Source organism: Rhipicephalus microplus, chromosome 3 (genome assembly GCF_043290135.1).
Source record: "Rhipicephalus microplus isolate Deutch F79 chromosome 3, USDA_Rmic, whole genome shotgun sequence".
NCBI classification, from domain to species: domain Eukaryota; kingdom Metazoa; phylum Arthropoda; class Arachnida; order Ixodida; family Ixodidae; genus Rhipicephalus; species Rhipicephalus microplus.
The window spans coordinates 85,648,688-85,675,513 of record NC_134702.1 but is presented as its reverse complement, the minus strand read 5'-3'; the positions used below and the strand labels follow the sequence as shown (position 1 = coordinate 85,675,513).

At 43.8% G+C, this 26,826-nt stretch overlaps 2 protein-coding genes across 3 annotated transcripts in view; both read right to left on the bottom strand.

Moving 5' to 3' along the window:
• Positions 1–3,833: 3,833 nt before the first annotated feature.
• Positions 3,834–19,577, bottom strand: LOC119172736 (RUS family member 1). Of its 2 annotated transcripts, none has more exons than XM_075889931.1 (8): positions 19,314–19,577; positions 16,211–16,243; positions 15,921–16,035; positions 13,450–13,495; positions 13,121–13,153; positions 12,202–12,307; positions 11,317–11,489; positions 3,834–5,200 (listed from the first exon to the last, which is right to left on the bottom strand). In XM_075889931.1, the coding sequence occupies exons 1-8, from the start codon at positions 19,449–19,451 to the stop codon at positions 4,495–4,497; spliced, it is 1,350 nt and encodes a 449-aa protein (XP_075746046.1). In that variant the 5' UTR covers positions 19,452–19,577; the 3' UTR covers positions 3,834–4,494. The 2 variants fall into 2 exon arrangements, with proteins under 2 accessions (XP_075746046.1, XP_037279783.2); XM_037423886.2 differs by having other exon boundaries at positions 16,166–16,243; positions 19,314–19,576.
• A 2,869-nt stretch (positions 19,578–22,446) lies between these two features.
• CCT6 (chaperonin containing TCP1 subunit 6) overlaps positions 22,447–26,826 on the bottom strand; it is a 31,800-nt gene continuing 27,420 nt past the window's right edge. The window contains exons 8-10 of the mRNA XM_075889930.1: positions 25,010–25,246; positions 23,154–23,226; positions 22,447–22,609 (exon numbers count right to left, since the gene is read on the bottom strand). Of these exons, the coding sequence (XP_075746045.1) occupies positions 22,540–22,609; positions 23,154–23,226; positions 25,010–25,246 (380 nt within the window). The 3' untranslated portion in view covers positions 22,447–22,539. The remainder of the gene's footprint in view (positions 22,610–23,153; positions 23,227–25,009; positions 25,247–26,826) is intronic.

The following is a 26,826-nucleotide window of genomic DNA, read 5'->3' as shown; positions in this document are numbered from 1 at the left end:
AGTTAGCTGCTCTATTATTTCTTGCACATTCAGATGAATTTAGATTGGAAGGTGTTCTTAAATTACAAGAACAACCGGGCCCTTCGTTACCGTTCAGGGAAACTTCATGATATTATAATGCACAGATGATTACATTTCATTCGTGTCTGCCACAAAGAGTGGTGGCAAGAACTCGCAGCTCCAGTCACACATCGATAATCGCGGATCATTCGCGGTCCATGTATGTGAAACGAAACCGCTATTAGCGGCGGTTGCGAACAAAGCGACTGGAGCGAGTGGAACGATTTTTTTCGCTGCAATCGTGGCATGTTAAACCACATTTAGGATGTGTTTAAAGCAACGTCTATAGCGGCTACACCAAGGGGCACGACGTAGCGTACGGGAGGTACAGGCGCGGCCACTGCTACAGGTAACACGGCTCGCATGGCCGACAGGCGCCGCGCGAAACACGTGTCGAGGCGTTCCAATCAGCGCGGCCCACAGCTGCGTGTTATCTCTAACAGTGGCTGACAGAAAATGCGCAAATTAAGTGCAGAAGAAGTTTCTCAGCCCACCTAATTAGGCCAGTTGGTTCTGCATGTCGACGATGTAGAGATGCTTTTTTGTAGACTCTGACAGAGAATCGACACCGTACACCTGTCTTTTACCTGTGAGCATCTTGAAAGCGCACCCAAATCGTCGATATGCAGGATAATAGTTGCTCGATCCACAGTGAAGTTGTACAATTTAGCTTTCCGACAGTAACTGAATACCTGCTTCATGTCGAACTACGAACACATATGTGTTTTCGTCAAAGCACACAACCTCGGGATCATGCTCATGATAAAACGCTTATTTCTGCGCCTGTGTCACACCCGGTACTTTTTATGAAGATCAGCGGCGATCGCAATCACACTCGCGATTCGTGTGACTGAGAAATAATAAAATCTACTGATTATGTAATGACGTCAACTGCGGCTATATTACACAAACTATTTAGGCTTACTCTAGAGTAAAGTATTCATGAATCAAACTTTCTACAGTCCATGTTCCCACCGAAAGATAAATGAGTTGAATGTGGCGATGCCCATTACCGGCAGAAAGACAGGCGATGAGTCATTTGCTCGCACAGATGAGAGACCACTGGCTGGCGTTGCTTCGAAAAAAAAATAGAATGCAACGACAACAATACCAGGACACCACGACGTACACTGCGCGGCGATTCATGCTGAGCGCGGCTACTTAGTGTCCTACGTTGTTTTGAACAGTGTACATCAATGAGTCCCTCAAACACCATTGCAATGGATTTTTAGGGTTAGCTTTTAGATTGTCTACCCACTCCAGGCTTCAGTACACACATATCTGCCAGAGGTGGAAGACGAGAGCGACCGATGTGTTCCCAGTAACTGGGGGGCCTTCGACTAGTCTGACGTCTGAGTATCACCTCTGTACCTTTAGTCGGGCGGAGTTTTACATTGTATTTAACGAAGCGGGCAGAAAAAAAAACTGCGCGCTCTTAGTGGGAATCTGGTTTTCTCGCGTGATCGCTGCAATGAAGGCGCTCTTTCAATCGTCATCGGTCGAAAAACAGGACGTTTTCACTAGCATCAAAAATTAGTTCAGGCTTGCAGACTGCCTCCTGGCTTGACACAGCTGTGCTCGAGTTGCGAGCGCTCCATCGGAATGATGTTATCCGCATAGAATATCAGAACACAAGCAGCCGCGGTCAGAAACGAAGGCTAAAATCACGCAAAAACAAGCTAAACCGGAAGTTTCCTGGGGTGTTTTTCAGTGAACGCGCAATGTTGCCAGAGGCCGGCAGGCCCTGGCGAACACGTATACAGGCTCTACTTAAAAAAAAAAGAAAACAGAAATTTGCTGAGGAAAGTGTACAAGTTCACTTCTGTCTCATGAAAAACCAACCAATGCTTTACCACATGGCACGAGCGAGGAGCAGGAGCTCGATTTCGATTTTTTGTTTATGTGAATCGAAACATTTTGCACAACATTTATTATTCCTATACTGTTACCGGTTCATTTATCCCCAAATGTATATTCTGAATTTTCTTTGTTTTGAGTATTTTTGCATATATAGAGTTTTTTATTGCACTGTTTACCAGCTCGCCCTCAAAAATTACACTGTCTTCACATTGTTATTCATTCCAAAGTAGTTTTGTTGCTCTACAACATATATATTATTTGGAAAGAGCATTTTATTGTGCAAAATTTGGTATTCTGTAATGCGTGATGAAGTACTTTTCAAAATTTCAAAGACTATTTTCCCGAGACATGTGAAAAGTAACGATATTCGTGCGCCAACGAAAAAGTTAATAAAGAGGTGGTGCCATCAAATTTCGAAGCTACAGAAGCCTGTTGTCGCTTTCCTTTGCACGCAAGGACACTGTACACTAATGGTCGGACACAGCTAAAGTTTAGAATAATTTCAGTTCACTTCCAAAGTGTACCTAAATGCTGCTTCTCCCAACCGAAACCTATCGCAAGCGTGTCCAGCGCTGACGTAGCTCTACAGGAAGGGCAACAAGAGTTGTAGTGACGTCACACCTTATCTGTAGTGAGCGTAAGCGTGTGAAGGTTTTACCTTTAGAGGGGAAGAAGGTCGCAGCGCCCCCTTCCTTGCATACGTGTCAATGTATGCAGCTGAATCAGTCCCCCCCCCCCCCCTGAGTGGCAGTGCCCCCTCATATCAATGAGTACGGCCCTCTTCTCTCAGGTGACTACTACGGGAGTGGTGCAAGGCTGGAGTTCACAGAAGCGCTTGTTATCAACCTTTCCTCCGGCTTTTCTAGGCTTAACTAAGTTATGCCAGGCTTGGACATTAAATTAGTCATGGGTTTGTTAGTTTTGCCTGAGTAAAGCTCAAATCATTTAGAACTAACTAGCATTGGCTTTACTGGTTAGGGCTGTCTTAATTCAAATTGGCTAACTAATATGGCATAATTACTCTTGACTTAATTGGAACAGTCTAATCAGTCATAGATTAACTTTGCCTACTCAGCTCCCTCACCACACGAGGAATGCAAGGGCGAGGGGAACGATAAGCTGAGAATAGTCAGTTGAGAAAAGGGATTGATGCCGTCCGGTTGTCTCCACCACGTGGCGAACGAGCTGAGTAGGCGAAGGGAGAATCGGTTAGAACTGCCACTCAGCACCCATCCCGTCGTCTCTTCCTTGTTCGTCCTCATACTCTTGCGCTGTTTTCAAGATGAATACTTTGAAGCTTGGCTTAAACAGCTTGGCTAATCTATGCCTCATGTCGCAGCAATACGAGGTGACTTTATAGGTGCAGTTTTTGTTTGCATTCCGTGGCCTAACCTGTGCATTAAACAACCACACTATTGGGGTACCTTTTCTTCTCTTCCTTTGTACATGTTCTTTCGCCCAGCTGTTTTACTGAATCACACGCCTGACAAATCGGCACATGTGGTGTGGGAGCGAATCGAAGTAGCAGATGAAAGGGATTAAGATAGCATGTGCCTGTCCTTAACAATAGATTTTTTTTTTTCGCACTACCCAGAGCAGCGGAAAGAAAATGCAGATGTCTTTGTGAAAGCACCAAAGTACATCTCCCATCACAAATGTCGCAAGATGTATACAATGCATTCTTGAAACGTATTTCTGCAAGCTCTGCACCTTTTCAGGAGTTATACTTTAAAAAGTTACGCAGAGTGGAATATGTTGAAGAAAGTGCATTCAATTGCAAATTGGAGAGATATTAACCATACAGCAGCAAAAGAATTTAGCCTTACTGCACGGGAAACCATGAACGGCAAACAGTATTCAGAAATTGTGCGTGAAACAATGTCTAGCTGGTGCCAAGAAAAGGGTAATCAAAATGCCACACCTTTTCAGACATTTTATTCTTGCCATTAAAACTTCCCAATTGTCCAAGTATGACACTTAGACAACTAAATTGAATGACAACTTTTGCAACAGTACCCAAAAATACTTACTTTAAATGTATTCCCAGTGCGCTAGTATCACACTAAAACTAGCCAAGGACTTATAGTGGTTACACATCTATAGCACAATGAATGTGGCCTGTCTGACTTGGACTAGGAAACGTGTGGCAAGTCATTAATCAGAAGAATGTGCTAAGCACAAGCTTCTGACAAGTACCCAAGATGATGATTGATGCCACACGAATGAGAGATGCCAAGGAAAAAAAGCTTGATAACCCAATATTTATCAAACCCAAGGTGAAAGAATCTTTTATGCTGCACCCTCTTCCCCCCAGTCACTTAATATAACAATTTCTCAGGGATCACAGATGTCTAGTGTCATTTCTGATGCATTTAACAAAATAGACAAATATTGCAATGTTCACATAAAATGGTCCTTAACATTAAGAAAAATGGTCACAGTATAAAAAGATTGTAGTTTTATCGCCACACATGGCATGTTGTCAATCACAGGAAAAGGAGAAAGCAAAGCCCACCTTTCCACCACCGGTACTCCACAAAAAAAAACAAAAACATTGGTGTGACATGCAGTCCCTCACAACTGCTTGGTATGTACAGTCTCTCCCGGTGAAACTGCCTCACCCTCACACCATGTCACCCTCCACTCTGTTGCCCCAAACAGAGCTCGGCTAGTCTCCCACTCCGAAGCTTCAAGAGCTTTCCAGAGCAGTGGAAAGCACTTGTTCACCATTGCCCTCGAAGACTGAAACAGCCTGTGGTCATCACCGGAAAGGTCTTCTGCAGCATTCTCCACATCTGCAATGTCTGACGCCCATGGATGTTCCATGTTGACCCTCAATTTCAGCAGGATAGCCTCGAGCAAAAAGGCGTGGAACATGGCCTCCATGTGATCTTTCACGGTGCTCTCACTTGACAGCACGACGTTGATGTTGTAGTGCCGGGACGAGTCTCGTACGACAGCAAGCAAGTACGTGGGCTCTGTTTTCCGATCACCGGCAGCAGATTCAAGTCTGCGCTCGAGTTCTCTGTTGGTCGATGCGATCGAGGACAGAGGCACACCAAAGTTGATGTTCACAAATGGTTTTCCACACTGAATCCACACCGACTCACGGGCGTTAACCCAGACAATGGGAGCAATGTCTCCAGCTGTTTCCAAGAAGTGTCTGACCACGATGGCATAACGAGATCGGTTGAAGGTCTCCATCACGACGCACGACACAGCACGGTAGTTTGCAAAGATGTGCAGAAGTGTGAAAGAAATGAAGATGCTGTAGAGTAACCTAGAAGACAAAGTGAAGCAGGAAAAGGTGTCAAACTGTTTTTACAAACGTTACAACCTGTGTGAAATTTCTTGGACTGCCTAAGAACCATAAATACATGTCAGCTATTCTGACAGCTTGAGAGAGAAAAAAGAATGCATACACAGAACGCTGTATAATCAGATGAGAAGGATAACAGGCAATGTAACAGTTCCTTAAAGGGGCCCTGAAACACTTTTTCAAGTAACCATGGAATGAATTCACTGGAAGAGTTTATTTCCTCACGAATTCAACACAGCAAAAATTTTAAGAATCCGTCCAGTGTGAGTGGAGTTACAAAGGTTTGTCGCATGCTGCAATTGCATTTTCTCTTCTCTCGTCCCAACTTTCGAAAGCGCTGAAAGCTAAGCAGAGAGGAATGGCAGGGCCACAGAAAAACATCACGCATACTTCGTGACCATGAGCACTTTTTTCTTTCTTTTTTTTTCTTCCAATGCGGGCTTTTTCAGTGTGAGCGCACGCACATGCGTGGACAAGTAGCGGCCTCTTGCGGCGATCTTTATAAGGAGCGAGTGCGGGATGTTCAAATCAGCCAATGGCTGATAGAAGGCTAATTGACGTGTCATTTTTGGGCATATTGCGTGATTTGTCGAGAGAAGAGAAAGCAAACTTTAGCTGACTTTGATCATTTATTGTGAATTCTAGGCCGCGTGCTGTGCTATAATATTTAGCTCGTGTGTTGTCGGGAGCCTCTACTACCGATCGGCAGCGATTTCTGACCATGCTCAAAAAGTGTTGCAGCGCCCCTTTAATGTGACTAAGAAATGCGCCACTCATTTAAAATAAGAAATAAGCCTTTCATTTGAAAATGACAGAGAGATATGTTGACAGCTTGTGCCGCTAAAGTAGCCAGCACAACGCTTGATTGAGGCATTTTAGGGACACTAAAGGCAACTATTAAGTCGGCGTCGATAGTTGAAGTAGCAGTCCAGAAACCTCGTAGCGTTACTTTTGTGCAAAAGAAAGGCCTACTTTGAAATAAAATCATGTTTTAGTGGTTCGCATAGGGTTGCGCACTTCAAATTTCCTGCCTCAAGAAGAGGACCGACCGGATCGACTCACGTCATTGTTTCCATGCACAACGTTGCCTGGCTTTACTGCGCTAGCAGCAGCAGGCCGAAAGCAGCGGGAGCCACAACAGCAACAACGGCCATTGATCAATTTCCCACCATTGACTACGAGATTGCAGACACTTTTATTCAACTGCACCCCACTAGATAGCACCACCTGTCCAGTGTAACTGCGCGAAAATTATTTTTGAACCACTCGGGCCATTCCCCATAGTAACGTCCGGCGGTTCTATTTTTCATAAATCAAACAGAAACGAACAGGCACAATTTTATTGCGTCTATTGATGCGCGAAAGGTTCCTTATTTAGTGCAGCTAAATGGATTATTAGTAATAAATTGTAGGCAGTGCGTCTGATGTCATCGGGATCATTTTGAGAACGTTCTACTGCGGCGCTTGTATTCTTGTGCATTTACCTTAATTTATTGGTAAGTGGGGCACTGTTATTGATAATATTGTTGTTTTAGATGTTGTCATACATTGAGCTTTCACTCTGACGTAAATTGTTATTTGACCTTAGTGTCTCTTTAAGCCTCATTTAGAACACTGTGCACTTCTGTCCTAGAGAGCAGAAATTAATCTGTTAGTTTTTGCACATTATTTTGTCGATATCAGCTGGAGCCACTTTAGTTTATGGCGGTGTTGCCAGGCCACACATCTATTCCCAAGTTCATTGACAGTTCAGGTTGTTTCATTTTCAATGTCCTCGAGTCATAAACTCAGCATTACTTGAGCTGTTTTCTTTGCTTTGTTTTATACCCAGAAAAGATCAAGCTCATTGTTAGCACTGGCAGAAGACAACATCCATGCATTTACTGTACCTTAGCAAAGCAGGGACATGCATTCCAACTAGTTGGTTCCCGACAAGAATTAGGCATATTCATGTTGTACAGCTACCATAAAATTCTGAACAATTGTCGTCTTAACTTTCACTGTTAATTTTAAATTTCAACGTTGTTTCCGGAAAAACGGACTATGTGGATGACGGGCTATACACAAACAGCACGCCACTGAACCAAGAGGCATTAACCAATTAGCACCCTGCACACTTTTTATAGCGAAAGCTATATACCCTCCTCAGTCTCAAGAATGCACCAATGAAAAAAGATATTGCAAAACTGTATTATTTGAGTCCCTGCCTTTAATAACAAGTGCAGAAAGATTAAGAATTCGGAAATTGAACTGGTGTCTCAAAATGTGATGGTGCCCATTTGCGTACTTCTGATCTCTTTTGAAGTCCCTCAGATTTAGTGCACACAAAAATATCAGAACGAAATGACTCTCAATGTGATCTATGAGATGTCCACAGTTAAAATAATGCACTATAGACAATCTTGTTCACGCTATAAATAAAAAAAACTTCCACTTATCACAAGGACGCAGGTAAGCGCTCGCGCAATACGGATCCGAACGCTCGTGCAATATTACCGTAATTACTCGAATCTAATGCGCACCTTTTTTTCGGTTAAGCGAGTTCATAAATCACATGCGTGTTAGAATCGAGTACAAAAAAAATGAATACGGTCATTCTATTGCCATCGGCATTTCCAAAATGGCCGCCCCCTACGTGCGTCCGCATGGCACGTCGGCCATTTCTGCCTATGTGTTTCCCATGTGCAGCACTTCGTACGTGTGCTGAGGAGTTCGTCATCTTGTAGTGCATTAGCATCGACAGCATGGAAGGGCCGACTCCAAAAACTTGACGAGTGCACCACGATGCCGCTTTTAAAAGAAAAGTCATCGCGTGTGCTGAAACGGACGGAAATCGGGCCGCATCGCGGTCGTTCGGAGTTCCCGGAACGTGCGTGCGGAACTGGCGGAAACAAAAGCACAATATTGTCGACAGCAAAGATTCACGCGAAGGCTTCAGTGGACCACAGCAGGGTCGGTTTCCGCAAATTGAAGAGCTGCTCGGCGAGTATGTGATTGAGCAGTGAGTGGCACAGCGGCCTGTGACGACAGAACTGCTCCAAGTGCGGGCTATGCAGTTAGCCTTAGAAAAAGGGCTAATGTGGAGCCAGTTTAAAGCGAGCATGTGCTGGCTAACTAACTTTATGAAGAGGAAAGGCGTTTCCCTCCGAAGGCGAACGGGCATATGCCAAAAAGTTGCCGGAGGAGTACAAGAAAAAGCTTCACAGTTTTCAGAGGTTCGTCCTAAACTTGCGGCACAACAAGGGCTACCTGCTTGGGCAAATCGGGAATGCCGATCAGACGCATCTTTACTTCGACATGCCTGGCACCACAACCGTCGAGAAGAAGGGGGCGAAGCAAGTTCGCGTGCTGACATCGGGCCACGGTAAAACTAGAGTGACGGCAATGCTCCATTGCACACTAGATAGGCACAAGCTTCTCCCACACCTCATATTTAAACGGAAGACGCTTCCGAAAGGAGTTGTTTTCCCGAGTGGTGTGATCGTGCGGGCCAACGAGACAAATGGGTGCGTGTTGCAATCGATGTCTTACTTTTTTTTTTTCGTCGTGGAAACCAGGTGCGCAATACAATCGAGGGCGCGGTAGAATCGAGTAAATACGGTAAAGTCAGTTTCGTTCACTCATTTTGAGGATATGACAAGACACACGGCGCCAATTCTAAGAGCTTAGTGAAAGCAACTCATCCTTATTGTGCCAAAACAAATTTGAACATGCGGATATCGAACTGTGATGATCTGTAGCCTTTAGAACAACGGTACCCAATTGGATACTCAGGGAGTGAGGAGGATTTGACTAGGAGAAACGAAAATTCGACCTGCTGCAGTGTCACGAGCGGTCTTCATTGGCTGTGTTATCAGTTATGTTGTCCGCAGCGTCGTACCAAAGCATGCATGCCATTGGCTGCGTTGTAACTGACGTCGTTCAACGCGTCGCATCCGTGGTGCCGAGCGCATTTTCCCTGAAACCTTCCACATGGGTATGCCATGGACAACTCTAGAAGAGCGCCGAAAGTGTAAACGTGAGAGAGCTCGCAATCGCCGGGCGGATGGCGCAGTTCAAGCACAAAAACAGGCGGACGGTTCCTACAAACCACGCCGCCAAGTTCGCTCGCGATGTCAATGTTTGAAACTTCGTTGTGGTGTCAACATGATGATTGCGGGAGCGCGATCGCCTGGACGAATGCCCGCATTCAGCGGGAGTTTGTCCAGTGGTACATTGGCTTTGGCTGCGACGTTTGTGACCGCCTGTGGTTCAAGAACAACCACTATAATTAAAACATTGCAAAACGCATTTAAGCACTCATTACACTGCCCCATGACCGTGATCATGTGAGGCACAATGTGCAGCATGTGAAATAAACACTGTGGTAAACCCAAGCCAAACCTGTCTGCCACCTCGTTAAAAAGCACGAAAGCGTAGCCAATATTTGTGAAAGGCTTCAGTGCCATGTCGGGTTAAATCCATAGATAAACACTGGGGCTGCACGTTTCAGCTTTCACTCGTTAATCATTTGTATGGAGTGCTTGGGCAGTCACTTCAAAGTAACTACATTTTTCGGGAATAGGAAATACACAATCCAATTTGTATTCAGATTTTCCTGATTAGCGTTTTTGAAGCTAGTTTGCAATAAGACACTTTGAATCTCACATATTGACAAAAGTCTTGTTAAACTTCCCGAAACAAGCGCAAATCGAATGCGCATTATGCGGACTATATTTCCTAAATCAATTTGAAGCTTTAGCACTTCATATATTGAAACAAACGAAATGATCGTGCTTCAGGAGAACAAAATAACTGCTGCAAAGCTAGATATCAGCTAAAGTGGATAGTTTTTCTCTAAAGAGTAATAAAATACTGGTGTACTTTTCATAGTGCACTGGGTCTTTCTGGGTGCTTCAACGAGCATTTTGTTGTAAATTGCGCCACAGATCGAAACAGGCATTTTCTTTGAAAGAACACTGTTTTGACGGTTGTGTGAGACTCTTGAGGCTGCAACAGATGTTGGCGTAGATATGTGAGAGCTTATTAGTGTTGTCATTGTGACTCTTGGTCCTAACATTGAAACTGCTGAGGAGGGGGGCTACTGCCTACATGATTGGATAGCCTCTTCCAGCGCAAAATACCACTTCTCACTGAAAAATTCGCAGGATACTGCTTCTGTTTTGATCTAGGAAACGAGGATCTTTTGGTAAAGAGCAAAGACAATAGTACAGTTGCTACGACAACAAGCTACAGCATACTCGAGCCACTATGCTTAGGAAATAGGGTCTTCTATTCAAAAGAAATACTTGATGCCACTGCCAAACCAGGTCAGCAGCTACAGCAATGGCACAAGAGGAATTCACCTCCGAGATCAAACTGTGTCTAACTGGAGAATTTTCATTCGTTGAAAGAAGCGGTCGTGGCCCCTATTTACAGAGATGATCAACACTGCTGCCCTCAGTGCATAGAGAATCTGCTAATCTACTAGAGGCGACTCGTCTTATTCCGTGTTTAATAGCGCAGTTATAAGCCTTTAAAATGAATGTAAACCAACTAGTGTGACTTAGCGCTTTACTTCAGCATTGCTTTTCCTTATTTCGCCCTTCTACCTTGACAAGAGTCCCTCACAGTAGGAATCGCATTTTGCTCTTTATATAGGCAGTTGTATACTTATACAGTCTTAAACTGGCACAGTACAACAAGCGAAAGGTAGAGACAGCCAAGCCAGCAAAGAGAAACAGAGTGCCCCTTTGGATCAACCCTCTGTTCCTTATGGCCAGCTTGGCTGTCAGTTCCTTTTTCCTTGATGTACTGTGCCAGCTTAGGAAAGACTAATCAACTTGCCCAGTCCTCAACACTATTAACAATATAGTCAATGTATCTGCTGTGTTGTTCAGGCACATAACGAGCACAGGTGACAGCTCAGCTGCCGTGCAAGACTAACTTAATCTCCCTCTTGGGATTCTACACAGGCCACCGCAAAAGTACTCTATTGCTTGCATAGTCTGGAGTCCCGTGTATTTATATCACTTTCTTCCTGTAGTGGTTCAGCCCCCAAAAAGCACCCATGGGAAGAGGTAGCTCCTTGCACGAACCATGGGTTCCCAGCAACGATCCTGAGCAGAAGCAGGCTGAAGAGGAAAGCGGCAAGGTTGACCAGGGTCTCCTGGCTGCCATCCTTGGCGCTTACGTCGGCCATGTTGTTATTGCGCGCCTGGTGTTGAGTGAGCGCAGCTCGAGTTGCTCCTCCAGCAACCCCCACAATAGACTAGCAAAAACAAAATGCATAACAAAAGGTTTGGAATTGCACCCTCTCTGTCATGCCACACAAGCACTCATACAGATGCACACGTTATTTAAATGATACTAGTATTCTAATGAATCAATGACCAATAGCCATACAATATGGCTTTTTACTATATGCCATTGTGCATTAAAGCAGCTGTGCAGATCAATCAACAAATGTGCCGTGCAAAGGGCAATGTACTAAATAAACGTGTCTTACGCTTTTGCACTGAAGCTGTTAATGAGAGTTCCATAGGCATTTTTATGTGGTGCTGGGCTCTGCACCACCTGCAAATCAACTAAAAACCACAGTCAAGTTTTTCTAGAACATAATTATAGAAGGTGCCTTTAGTATGCCTAGTACAAATAACAATGAATTATTAGGGAGTTTTAAAACAGTAGTTTGCAATGTTTTCCTTCTCGCACGGTACCTTACAACCTACACGTTGGATGCAAGCCAGAAATGTCTACGAGTGTGGCAGCGAAAGTCATTGGCATGGCAATGCAGTACAGCCTGTGGGAGTCACCACTACGAACAGTCAGCAAACAGACCTTAAGTACTTCCAAAGAGTGGCAACTCTACCAAAAACATTGCTTATCAATTGCTTAGATTAGCGAAAGTCAGATTAGAAATTCTTTTCCCGTCTACACACGGCGAAGTCATATTAGAGAGGGAGCAATCGCTTGAGACATACCTTGGCAACGCTCGACACACAAAGCACGGCCGTCACGTATCCCTTCATATACTGGCACATGAGCTCCAGGAATATGGCGACGTTGTTCAGTATGTCTGCAAAGAGCCTATAAAGAATGCAGCAGCAAAACAAAGCATTGTCAGTTTTCCAGAAAACAATAAGAACCAAACAATCAACTCACTTCCTCCCCCCATGTAAATAGCACTTATGATGGTACAGTGAAATCTCGTTGATAAGATCTTCTAGGCAATCAGACAATGAAAACATCTAAGAAAAACTGCACTATCCTAAGCAACCCCTGACAAGCAAGAAAATGACCATACTTGTCGCTGAAGTGAAAGTACACCGTGAACGCTTTACAAATTGTCTTTGATCAGCTCACGTTGCTCGCTAATGGCCAGTGTTGCCCGATTCTCACCATAAATGTCATGACGAACGGAACAATTCGAATTGACACAGTGGCAGTGGCTCTCCACACTCACCCGTTCGACATTTATTTACTGTTGCTGGAGAATCTGTGTGGCTGCAGCCATTAACACATTTTTCGTGGGAAGTTAGAATCATTTAAGCAAGTGCACTGAAATAGAAAGCTAGGAAAGCTTCAGAAACACCTGTAACAGCCCACTTTATTACTTAATTTTGGGCAAGAATGTGATCACATTAACCGCATGACAACTCGTTGCTCCTATTGAATGTTGCCTGGGAAAAGAAAAAGAACTCAATATTTTCAGAATCTTAAGATGCATATTTGTATCAATTAGATTCTATTGTATAGGAATCCTAAAAAAATGTTTACAACATTTATTATTTTGTAATAACAACGAAAATGGCTCAAAATAAGTTTTAAAGTAACAAAAAGAAATGATTATAGAACTTATTACAATAACAGCGTCTAAATATACTGCTAAAGTTCACTCACCTCCACTTCTTCGAGTCATAGTCAAGGTTTGAGCTGTGAAGAAAAAATAAAATTCTGACTTGAATGCAAGAAAAGGAGCAATTAAGCATAAATGCAAAGTTGCCCACGGAAGCTTGTGGGACCGAGAATTTGTAAAAAACTTATATTATTTCCATGAAGCCTTGGCCTATAGGCGCGAATTCCTAGGTTAAGTATCTCACAGTTGTTTATTGTGACTACAGCAAAAACAGGAGTTCCCCAACTTTTAACACAGCTGGATTTTATGTTTGTTGATTAACTCAAGTCCCATAAAGTTTTGTGGCCAACCAAATGCAACAGCAACATCATACCCTTGAAACCAGGCAAAGAGGATTCGTCCAGTCATGCCAGTGCCATCTAAAAAAATGCAAGAAGAAAACAAGTCATAAGTTTCACCAAACCACAGAAAGAGCAAGTGTAAAAACCGAACAAGAAAGCTAGATGCACATTGAGAATGCTTTGAGCAATTAAAGGGGTCAAGACATGGTCACCCGACAACTGACTGTTTTTGGCAAAAAACTAAGGTAGAGGGTCAAATATGGTTGTATACATGAGAAAACTGAACTGTAAAGATCATTTCAGTCCACAAGAAGCTGTAGAAGTTATCGGCTGTAAACTCCACCCACCCCCAGCGACTGCCATTTTGTACCGACACCACATGCGGTGACGACGTCGTGTACATTGCCCATTTTGATTTCGACTCCATCGCCACGAGCTCAAGCGTTGAAGAAAGCGTCGAAGACGGTGTGGACCAAGATGCCAACGACAGCTTTATTTCAAGCATGTCAGGTTGAAAAGCGAGCTTGACATACAGGGGCCCATCGATGCTGCATTCGCGAGCAAGTGCTACTTAATTAGCGCTGTGGAATTAGCAAAGCGTGCAGATTCTTGTTCGCTAGCATACATGCATGCAAGAATTCCTGTGCTGAACGTAATAAATAAGTGGTCGCAGCAATGCTGCGCATTGGGACCATTGTTTTTCTATCTGTTGTCGCATGTGGCATATGTAAACATAAGCCGAAGGGAACGGCATGTCAGTGAGGCACTAGGGTTACTTACGATATACATTTTCACCGAATCTTCGCTTGAACTCTGTGGATTGCATTCCGTTCCGGTAAAAAAATAGCAAGTGTGACGCTCTACCATGGCACTGCCTGTGAGAAGTTTCAATAAATATTTATCTGTAGTGGCAATCGGAGTATGAATTGCACATTGCACACAGGTCACTTTTTGACCTCCAAAATTGCTAGCTGCAAGTACCATGATGCGGTGGCATTGTTTCAACCCCTAGTAGTCATTGAGTTCCAGTGACAAGTTGAACAATGCAGAAAAGGTTCGATTGCAAGCGCAGCTGACCACAGAACATGATCATTCTTCAGAATGCAGACCGTGCAGCAGCTCGCCCAGCAAGTGGTTCGTGACGTCACAGCTAGCAAGCATGCCAGTGTTGCCCGACTCTCAGGCCGCTCGCTCGCTTATCAAAATATTCGATTACAAACTAACGGTCCAACCAAATTTGCTCAAATATTGCCAGCTTGTCAGTGAAAGTACAAGAATAAACCCACACAATACAGATTATCGTTGAAAATTGTGTGTCATGACCCTTCAAAGTGAAAACATTTTTCCCAGTGCAATCCGAACAGTGCAAACATTGACACCTCCTCACATTCACACAACCAGGGCCACGCAACCATCTCGGAAGATTTTACAAAGCACATCAACATCAACATCCTTATTTTTTACTTAAACAAAAATTTCATGATTGTGCCGTGTGTTTTAAATAAAAGAAAAAAAAAGGCAGCAATTTCATGTTTAGTAAATAGTGTGCCCTATTTTACCGCATCATTGTAAACTTTGCTGATCTTACTAAGCAGAGAACTTGCAATTTCAAAACTCTGTAAAAAGTTACGCCTGTAGCTGGCAGCAATTCATGCAAGAACTGCACTTCAAGCCGTTTCAACAGATGGCTTGCGTAGCATTCCAGATGGCTTGCATCACACTCCAGCGTGGCAGACAACTGCCTCGCTGCAGTGTCAGCATATTGTATGCAGATTCTTCAGTGATTCACGCACAGAGGCCAATAACATTCTGAATGCATCATTATCCCACTGAAGTACATTGTTCATAATGTGATTATGCTGCCTTGACATCGCCAAAGCTGTCATGTTAAACGTACCAGTACTTTAAAAAGTTGCGACCATGACATCATGAGCATGCTATCAATACAATTTCACAACGAGACTGCGCTGGTTTGTTCTTTTGCAGAACCGGTTGCTGTGCTATCACATTGCAGCATGCTACAAAAAAAGTGAATAACTTTTTATGACATTGTTTCTAACAAGCTCTGCAATATGTACTCGAGCCACAGTAGTGAATTAGTAAGGGGCAGTGCTGCAGTAGGAAATCCATGTGTTCACACAGATCCACAACAAGCAGATGCAATCAGCTAGTGGTGTTGAAAGAAACACAATTGATGTGCAATCCCATCTTTGACAGAAGTCAAAGCTGAACACCTACATGATGAGCGAACCAGTCAGACTCGATTCCTTCATGTGAATCACTCAGCAGAAGCACAGCATATCAGCTGTGTGAAAGTGAAGCAATTGAAGTCAGAAAAGCATATAAATTTGGAACTTTGCATACTAACACATCTAAGAAAAACAGTGAAAGGCACACAGCGCACCAAAAGTCATTGTTCTTTAAGTGCAACAAGTGCCACTTATACGACCGTTTCACTTGAACCCGTGGTAAAACTTGACTTGCTATATCAATGTGCCCTCACCTCTGAGAATCCAAGTAGTGGTCGCAGCTAATACTGATGCACCTTGGTCCCCGACTCCAACGCCCGACAACACAGATTGAGTGGCGAGTGTTCCCGTAATGCTGCTTGCAAACGCCTGTACACAAATAGAAGGCAACGTGACATAAAAAATAAGGAACATCACGACATGTAAACTGGCAATACTCATGCGAAATGATATGGATCCCACGCAGCTGTCATTAAAAGACTGTTTATGAGAAACTCACTTGTATGCTGTCCCATATTTGATATTCTGTGTAATCACGACTCACACTGTCCGGATAGCCAACAGGTAGAAAGATTTCCTGCGGGCAATGACAAGAATGACAAGGTGCAAGAGGTTGGTTGGTGCAAGACACCGCAAGGGCTCGGCCATGAAATGTGTGGTGCCTTCTTTTAGATATAAAACTGTTTAATAATCTAAATATGTATAGAAAATAGATAGTTTATGAAGAGTGGTTACTGACAATTGCCTTGTTTATTTGTTTTTCCTTCAAAACAATAGCACATACCCACTGAGGGGCATCGATCAAGAATGAGTTGTTGAAATATTGAAAGGTGATTCGGAAATGTTCAGAGGTTCAAATAGAAAAAAAATGGTAATGTTACGTATTACAATGAATTAAGACTACAAGTAATGTCCTTTTGGGCTCGTATATTAGACTGCCATAAAAACCTGATCAGAACAATTTAGATGAGATTAGCTACGTTTTACTGCATTTTAGCAACAAAAATTTCTGAAGGCAACACTAAAATGGTACTCGTATAATAGCCTGAATGAAATTACACACGACATCAAGAGCATCCCTGTGGCAGTATCCCAAACCTGAAGGCGCCGAAGCTTAATACAATTTATTCAGTTAAGGATAAGCCTATTTTTGCAAGGGGACTAATGAGAAGTCGTGTTCTAATATTGAAATATTGGTGATATGACAGAAAGTAGTGTGCAATATTTTCTAATTCTCTACGAAATCAGCAGAAGGGTGATGCCGTCAGGCAGCGCTGTGCAGATATAAGTTTAACGAGGAAACACGGCACTGAAATCTGGTTGTCATCACTTCTGATAGTCGAAACTGGCTTCACTGAGCTTCCATGGAAAGTTTAGGTGCTTGTACTTCGCCCATGTTGTTATTTATTCCATCCTATCTGTGTGAATTGCTAATTTTTTATATCTGATTGCAGTGACATATTCTACCACTGAAACAACCTCAAGTATTGGGAGATCTAATGATGTGCAGGTTAAAGCATCGGCCATTTTATTTCATTTTAACCCACAGTGACCTGGGACCCACACTAATTTTAGGTGCTTCAGGTGAAGTGGAACTAAAGACCGTAATGTTTTGAGGGCGCGCGAGTTCTGGGAAGCTGAAAGGGATTTGCAAACTGGAAGTCAATCTGTTATTATTATCCCCTGGCGCTCATTCGTCGGAAGTTTTCGCGGTGCCATGGTGACAGCCATGAGCTCAGCTTCAAAAACCAGAGGTAAATCGGGTAGCTTCACCACGAATGACCAGCCAAGAGACTTTCAGACAATTCCCACACCTGCTCTATTCTCATTGACGGAAGAATCTGTAGCTATTATGTTTAGTGTTTGTGCATGTACCGAGAAATCTTCTATCCTGTTCTCTATGAATTTGTGGGATTGAAATTTAGATTTTGGAGGTATAATCGCATCGTAATCCATCATGAGATACTAATAGTAGCCATTAGTTACTATTATCTCCCTGATGTCGGCACTTTTACCTTCCAGTTTCATCTGAGGTGTATGAAAATGTGGCCAATGGGTGAAAAAGGAGGAGTCTGAGTCACTGATAAAAACGTATTCACCTCTTCTTACAGGGAAGCTATGAAATTTTGGAAATGTTTGTACCATTAATAAACCGAATCGACAGAGCAATGAAGGCAGATGTGCTTCCTGTACACAACATTAATTGCTGCCAATCGTGGGAGCGCCAGACACAAGCGTAGAAGTTCCTGCTCCAAGGCAATCAATGACTTAGATTTAAAAGCAGTACCGCCAAAGAACAACACACATCCAAATTCTAATATTGGGCGCATATCTTAATTGTACAACATTAACATGGCATCCCTACATACACCAAATTTGCGACTGCTCATTCGGCACAATAAGCCCAAAGCTCGTTGAGCCTTAGCCGCTATGTATTCAATATGAGGACTCCAGTTAAGTTTTTCATTGCATGAAACACCAAATATTCGAGAGAGTTTACTTGCGCAATTGTGTCTTGTTTATATGCAACAGAGAGGAAAATTGAACTTCCTAAAGGAAATTCCAGGAGAACACTATTGTTTACATCTAATGCCATTGAAATCGACTGCAGCCATTCATCCAGCATAATTATGTAAATTAGCAATTTTTGTTGTAGAGCGTAAATATCAGTCAGCTACAAAGAATACTGTCATCTGCATATAGGTATATAAGAATATCCTGACAGGCTGGTAAGGAGCTCATTAGCATGTTAAATAGAAGTGGAGACAGAACCGCTTCTTGGGGAGCTCCACGACTCTGTTTGTATTTAGATGACAAGCACCCGTCCTTAACACAATAAAGTTTTCTTGATTCTAAAAATTCTGCTAACCACACAGTCAGACACTGCGGAAAATTTAAAATCTGTAGTCTGTCAAGTAAAATGGCATGTTCAATTCTGTTATACGCTTTAGCAATGTCAAGGGTCACAAGCACAGTGTATTGTCTTCTTTTCCTAGCAAGCTGTACACGGCTCTCAAAGTCTGCATGTGCACACCATATTGAACATTTTGATCTAAAGCCAATCTGTTGTGGTTTCCGTCCCGACTTATGTGCCATCCAATTGATTTTTCTGCCATGCAAAACCCTCTCTACGAGTTTGACCACGTCAGAAGTCAAGAATATAGGTCTAATATTTTCTACGTTGAACCTTGCTCCATGTTTCTTAGGTATCGGAATTACCTTCCCTATTTCCCAATCGTAAGGAATCCAAGCATAATTTAAAGAATAATTTATAACATCAAAGATTTCACAGGAAGAAAACTTGAATAAAGTTTCAATGATAGGCACTAATTCCATCGGGGCCGGGAGCTGACGGGGTGACTGCCTAATCACACAGGATAGTTCAGCCATTGTAACATTGTCAAAGTCACTGTAGTGTGTACATTTTTTTGCCATTTATTTGGGACATTCGACGTAAATCTACTCGCAAACCCTTTAGCGATTAACTCTTCGTCTTCTTTCAACGCTCCGTAGTTTCCATTTATTCAGCGCTCCTTCAACGTCAGCGATAAGGCGAGATCAACCGTCAAGATTTCGCGGCGATATGGTTGGAACGATAACGGTGGTCGCACGCGCAGATAACAACAAAAAAGAGAAAACCTACTCACGCTGAAACACGCCTTCAGTGACGACGACTTGCGAGGCCACCGCTTGACGACGTACAGCTTATCGCTGTTCTCGAACTTGACGTACGAGTGCTGCATGTCAGGCCCGCACGTTTCGCGCGCTAACAGCCTTCCAGTCATTTTGCCGCCAGTAGAAGCTTGATGGATCCCGTTTAACTAGCGATAAATGCCACGTTTGAATGCGCGGAGTGTAAACAAACGTAGCATTGGTCGGTGCATCGATGGCTTCCTCTGTGTGGCTAGATTATAGACGGCTTCGATAGAACAGTACTGGCTAGTCGTTTTCATCGGTTTGTATCGAAAACATGAGTAGTTCTTCAAACGTGGTACATCTGAACGTGTCACCCGGAATATTGTGAATTAGGTAGACCGAAGCAAGAAACTGGTATCTCGGCATGTATCTCGACGAATTGTTTCGCTGAACATGTCAAAGCCAACGCGAGCGACAGCAACACATACAATCGAAAGCGAAAGTTCGTCCTCCATCCTCTCCGTGTAAGTGAAACCTAAATGGCCTCCGAAACCAAAGCGACAAACTTTTGCGATACGATCTCGAAAGCCCTGCGCGCAAGTTTTGTGTGGAACGATGGCGTACGTGCCATTTGGCTCAGGCATGACAGGCCGAGTCGCAAAACACATCGCCCGGGAAAACGTTTCCCTAGAGCTTCCTAAAAATATTCAGGAAACTCTATGGACATATCAACACGTGGCGCGCGGAGAGAAATCCTCGAATTTCAAAGGCGAACTAAATATCCCCCTCATCCTAACCTAAACAAGAGACAAGCATAGTAGACTTGCGTCGCCTGCAAACTTTTTCCCACATTTACACAGGTTACACAGAATGTACCCTCACAGATACAGCAACAAATACTCCTAGTGCAAAGCAACACCCACATTGGAGCTCATCAGAGAACAGCTACCACCTAATCACTAAAAAGATTGCATATCAGTGCACAGAACGTCGGGAGGCTACAATCTCGCCTCTGTTAGACAACAGTCCCTTGAATGGGTCGTGGCAAGCATGGCTCCCGGAAATGTAAATGGGAAGCCAACTGGCTACCCTTGACCAAGCCCACAGAACCGATAGTGTACTAGAGAACCGATGTAGCCTTTCCTTCCGCCATGGCTGTAGCCACTGGGGCCCTTGGAAGAGGGGCACCACCATGCACAGCTAGCACAGCCCTGATGTGAATGTTCCTTCTCTCTCTCTCTTAGTACACTACTTATGTTCAACGTAGCGTGAATTGCTTCGAATTTGGTCCGACACCAAGTCTGACGATAACTCTATTTTATGACTCATTCAAACGAAAACAAAACGAGTCTTTCTAATGATAAGACATTTCTTCTGTTCAAGAAAATTAATCTGCAAATCTCAGTTAGTCCAAGTGCCGATCACCGCATGGAAACAAACCAGACTCGACCAAACTATAAACTTTGCATTGACGCGCGGCCCACTTACTTTTAAGCAATCCGCGCACAGTCTTTGACGTTCTCTGGCAAAAGTGACGGCATGTTGCCTGTTGCTCATTTTTATCATCAAATCAACGAGATCTTAGACAATATTTGCCAGGTGTGCTGCTGGCAGATTGATTGATTGATTTGTGGGGTTTAACGTCCCAAAACCACCATATGATTATGAGAGACGCCGTAGTGGAGGGCTCCGGAAATTTTGACCACCTGGGGTTCTTTAACGTGCACCCAAATCTGAGCACACGGGCCTCGACATTTCCGCCTCCATCGGAAATGCAGCCGCCGCAGCCGGGATTTGAACCCGCGACCTGCGGATCAGCAGCCGAGTACCTTAGCCACTAGACCACCGCGGCGGGGCGTGCTGCTGGCAGAGAGGAAAACTTTTTTTTTTTTTTTCAGTCAATGCAGTGAAAACTTACAATGATGCAGACCACAGCATGCACTCTAAATGTCGAGAGAAAAGGCAATGCCAACATTTTAGTTGGAACTTGCAATAAAACCGCAAATTAGCTATTGAATTGACGCATGTTGAACTAGTTGGTTAATGAATTTTGAATACATATTTAAACAGCTTGAATACTACACGTTAGAAACATAGAATCATCACCCAGTTTTTTTTTTTTTTTTTACGAACAGGTTGCCAAAGTTGTGCTTGTGGCAGGCACTGTTTTTCTACGACACCTGCATGGGAAACTAAAACATCAGAACACCTGTATGCAGGGCGTAGCCAGACACGATAATTCAGGGGTGGTCTAATCCCCGCACCCCAAAGCCCCCGTTTGGCGGTGCAATGTGTGGATCGTTAAACATATGTGCACCAAACAATTTTTTTTCTCATTCACCTTGCACGTTTTCTCCCAAATAAACTAACACTCGTCAAAGTTGAAAATTTGGTGGGTGATAGTTTATTTCCAAGAAATCTGTCCCTTGCCAGGCAGTGTTCGGTCAAACCCTGGAATACGTTATGCACTTGCAGCTATAAAACGTGCAAAATGTGTTGCCAAGTTCTCAAAAAGTATGCATCACGTGGTTTAGGATTACTTCAGAACGCATTTTTTTGCCACTATTTTTAGACATGTCATAGGAAGCACTACCCTAAATGTTTCACTATAGTTGACTGTCAATCTCACAATTCAACAAGTGACTCAAGATCAATAAGAAAAGCTAATATCTTTCATTACTTTCTAGAAAACTGCAATTTAATGTATAAATAGCATACCTAATTACAGTATGTACTCGATGAAATTTTCTGAAGATTCATTACATGTTTCAAAAAAAAATTGCACAAACCGTACAAATACTAATGCTCAGATAGTAAGACCGCAAAAGTACACGTATCAGAGAATTGTCAGCAGAATTGTTTAGGGCATAAACAGTGGACTGGTTTTATGCAATGGTGCACATGAGTACCACTCTTTAATAGTATGCTGAAAGTAGGCCCTCCTTAAAGAAGCTGAAACCTTAGAAAAAACACAATTTCTGTATTAGTATTGCACCAGCACAGAAAGCCAACACTTATGATTACACTGGCTATACTAGCGGCCTCATTTACTTGGGCACCCACCAGCTTGGTTGCAGAAAGCCGTTCAAAAACTTCAAGTGAGTGCACTTGATGATACTAAGAGCAAAAAAAAAAGAACAAAGCTACAAACAATAATTTATTCTTGGACAGCAGAAGAACAAACGGACACTCTTGAGACGACAGTGGGTGCTTCCCCTGAGGTGAAAATGCAAATGTTTATTTCGCTCCCTTGACTCCTCCAAACATGATTTCGTCCACCAACAGCAGGTTGCTTGCAATAACAGTGCTGAAAAACAGAACAAAAAAAGAGCATGAACAGATAACACACCACACCAGAGATTTGAGCAGATCGCAACATAGAGCACTCGACAGTCAATAAAGACTGCAAGCGAGAACAGCATAAAAGCATAAAACTTTGTTCTATGCATAACATTTTAAACACAGTAATTATTTTACTGGTCCCTGTGGATGTTTTACACGGCATGGGTATGCAAAAGGCAAATATCTTACGACCAACTCCCATGCCACAGAACATTACAACAGCAATAATCAACAGCTTATTCAACGAGTAGGTGCCTTAAACACAAGACGGCCACCCCCATTGTTCTATGCATAACATTTTAAACACAGTAATTATTTTACTGGTCCCTGTGGATGTTCTACACGGCATGGGTATGTAAAAGGCAAATATCTTACGACCAACTCCCATGCCACAGAACATTACAACAGCAATAATCAACAGCTTATTCAACGAGTAGGTGCAGACGGCCACCCCCATAAACATTGTCAGATAGAACAATTGCAGGTTTTTCACAACAGGATGCACCTACCAAGAGTTCAAAAGCTGTCTCTTCACGCAGTAGTTGTCAAATATGCCCTCGTGGACAGGAACCAAAGCTTCCCCTGGAACAAAGAACATACTTATTTGCAGGCGTATGTAAATAACTGTAAAGGCATGTATGCTGTCTGGACATTCACTTAGTAATCTTTTGACCCCCGAGAAACTTTTGAGCATGAGTGGCATTATTTTCTTTATTTTTAATTGTAAAGTACTTTGAAACATCCCCGTTCATAATACAGCTTTAACGCATTTCCACACAATCGACTTCATGTTTTGCCCATAGAGACCTGCTCTAACGTCTTCCCTAAGCTAAGCAGTACCATAGAACATGGACGCAATATGAAGGGGATCAAATATTCTGACATACTGGTAATTCAATATATGCGACACAAGCCATAGATCAACGTTATTAGATTACCTCAGTTTGCAAACTCCGCCGGGATGCGGCGGCGAAACGCGGCCCCCTTCGTTTCGCGCTCTCTAGGTGGCGCTTCCGACGCCATTTGACCGGTCGCCGCATCGTAACGGAGCCTTCGCACAATGTTAAACGGAATTTACGCGGTTGATTTTGTGTAATGGGAGTTATTTCCCAAGAGGGTGAGCGAAGGTTATTACGAGTGTGCAAGTAAATCACCAGTTGAGCCGCTAAGGCGATGCCACACGGCAGAGACGTGAGCGCGTTGCCCGAATCTTGCGGGACTTCTGTTCATACAGCTCTTTTGCGTTCCTGTTCTTTAAAATTCGATTGCCTATGTAAAAAAAAAACCATTGACAGTGGGCCACAGCATTAAGTCTAAATGCTAGAGGGCTATGCACTTCGATTCAGGTGCACGTTAGAGAAACCCCAGGTGGTTAAAATTTCCAAAGCCATCCTGCTCTTCAGGTTCTCTGGACGTTTCACAAGTGATCTTTAGCAGCTTTTCCTCTATGAATTTTCAGCGGGAGGCTTGAAAAAAATGTCTCTTTTCGGCCGCGTATTTCGTCGAATTGTACCCACTTCGGCAACCAGTCACAAAGCAGCGAGGCATGTTTTCTCACATTCAAGAACCGTCACATGACACATGTGAGCTGTGTAGCTCACAGGGAAAGCGATGACTGAGTTGAAGACATTAAAAAACACCCGGCACCATGCAGATCACGCCAACGCTGACAGCGTCGGTGCCACGCCGGGCACCACGTTGATCGCTACCGTAGTAAGTTGCAGCCAGAGCACACACTACGCGAGTTACGTCGAAATAAATCTTGCTGGGACTCAGTGACAACGATGACTACGAAGCACACTTGAAAGCAACAAAGCAGCACCCGCCATAAGAACACAACTGCAGTAACTCCGCCGTTGTCAGACGGCACCGCCGAGAGGGGGCGCGCTTGCGGCTTTTTGACCGGTACAGGGAAGGGTGACACTCGCGGCGCCGCAGTTTGCAAACTGAAAAAAGTATCTAGTAACGTTGCCATAGATGGTGTGCATCACTGCATAGCGGTTCTCGTTATTAGTATTCTTCAACACATTACAAGGCTGTATCAGATTCAAGCTTACTAAAGCAAATATGGCTTCTGCTGCACAAGCCATTGATTAATTATTACATGCATGCTCCCGACTCATTTGCCTCCCATAGTCGATCTGCCTCTCAGATCAACACCTTGTTTGACAGCACCTAAGCTTTCACACTGGCGGTGGCTAAAACTTGACCATGGAGTCTGCTTCTAGTGAGCCAAAGACGCTGGCTTGGCAAGTCCACATTCAGTGTCTGCCATTTCCATGGCAGCCACGTTCCATCTCGCAATTTCAGCAGCAAATCCTGTGTTTGAAATACCAGAACAGCACCCAGTGAGCCACGCACACACCTGTGCGGAGGTTGAGGCCGATGGGCTGCTGTGCCTGCTGCTGTTCCTTCTGGAGCCGCACCAGCACATCCTGCGGATCCAGGCCGCTGTTGGATGCCAGCGTTTTGATGATGATGAGAAGCGCATCCGCAAACGCCTGCACCCCAAGCTGCGCCTTGCCTTCAATTGTGGGACGCATCGCAGTCAGGGCTGCGTGCGCCGCCAGCTCGAAGGCACCTGCTCCCGGCACCACACAGCCTGCACATGCACAGCCAGTACATGCTTTCAGAGATGGTCAGGGAAAGGACAACACCCAATACAGAGTGCATCAATTATTTCTCAGGAAGGTAGCAAAAAAACAATGTGAGGTCTCGTTTCTATAAATATGACAGCTTCAATGTCCTTCTGCACTGCCTTGTTTGATCTGCAATTGTTCTGTTCCTTTCACTATGTTATACCATTACCAGGCCCAGCAAAAAAAAAAACAATGTGAGGTCTCGTTTCTATAAATATGACAGCTTCAATGTCCTTCTGCACTGCCTTGTTTGATCTGCAATCGTTCTGTTCCTTTCACTATGTTATACCATTACCAGGCCCAGCAGAACCCCTTTACAGGAGACACTGATGTGCAAGAGAGACGAGTGTGCTTACATCGAAATGGGGGTTGATAGAAATATGTATACCCTATTCACTTGCACAAAAGGCACTTGTACAATAGGTGCACTTGAATGATAACCTGTAAAATATGTCATATTTAGGAAATTATTATACTTAGCGCATATGCGCCTGCATAACAAGCTTTAGAGCTTGTGAATCTATTTGTCTCACTTTTTGCCCCAACCTAAGTGCTGGAAGCTAAGCAGGGACAGATGGCAGGAAAAAAGAAAACTTGACATGCGTGCCTCGTGACCTAGAGCACGTTCTCTCTCTCTCTTTTCTTTTTTCCTTTGAATGCCGGCTTTTCAGTGTGATCACACACATAAGTGTGGACCAGTCGCGGCCTCCTGTGGCGACCCCAGTAACGATTGAGTGCACCATGCTCAAATCAGCCAATGGCTGCTACAATGGCTGTGATGAGTGATTTTTGAGCTTGTAGCATCAGAGAGAAGAGAGCAATTTTAACCGTATTTACTCGCATAATGCTCGCACTTTTTTTTGCCAGAAAACCGATGCAAAGTTGGGGGGTGCGAGAATCACACGGGGAAAACGTTCCACGAAAACGCAGAGAGCGAAAAAGAAAACGAAGTGGCCGCAAATCGGGATTCTCTTACCAGCAACTCACACCAAGCTTTGAGAAGTACTAATTACAACTTACCTCAACAATAAAAGCAGAGGTTCAACACAAGGCAAGATTTATTTGAGACACAAAAAGTGCAAGCAAATAGTCGAGAATTAGAATACCATACGCAAAGCTTGTGGGCGTAACGGTAGCGTTCGTCGCTGAACAGGAGCCCTCAAAAGGTAAGCGTAGGACGTCAGTATTAGGCTGATGGCTATTTAACAGAATCGTCCGCAGTTTCCTTTTGAAGAAATAAAGTTTACCATCAATCCCAGTTTTAGGCACACGGCAGGCCCAACGCGTCTAGGTGGCTTTCAGCTGCCGTCACCAGTAACGAACACAAAACTTGTAGGCTCCGAAGGGCCTACCGGCAGTCCTGTTGCCGTTGTTTCGCGTATGATCTATTACTTGCAACTTGAAGCAGCCGTGAGGCTTCAGTATCGCCCCATAACGTGCCAAGATTACCGACACAACATACAAAACATGCCGCAACGCACACTGGCCACTTCGGCTTGGCTTGGATTGAATCTCCGTGCAATAGTACGCTTGATGCTTAAGG

Coding starts and splice junctions, on each gene's coding strand:
- LOC119172736 (XM_037423886.2), bottom strand. CDS start 19,451: ATGACTGGAAGGCTGTTAGCGCGCGAAACGTGCGGGCCTGACATGCAG. Junction 11,490..12,201: donor GTGTGTCGAGCGTTGCCAAG/GTATGTCTCAAG, acceptor TGTTTTTGCTAG/TCTATTGTGGGGGTTGCTGG. Junction 5,201..11,316: donor ATCGTTGCTGGGAACCCATG/GTTCGTGCAAGG, acceptor TTTGTCTTCTAG/GTTACTCTACAGCATCTTCA.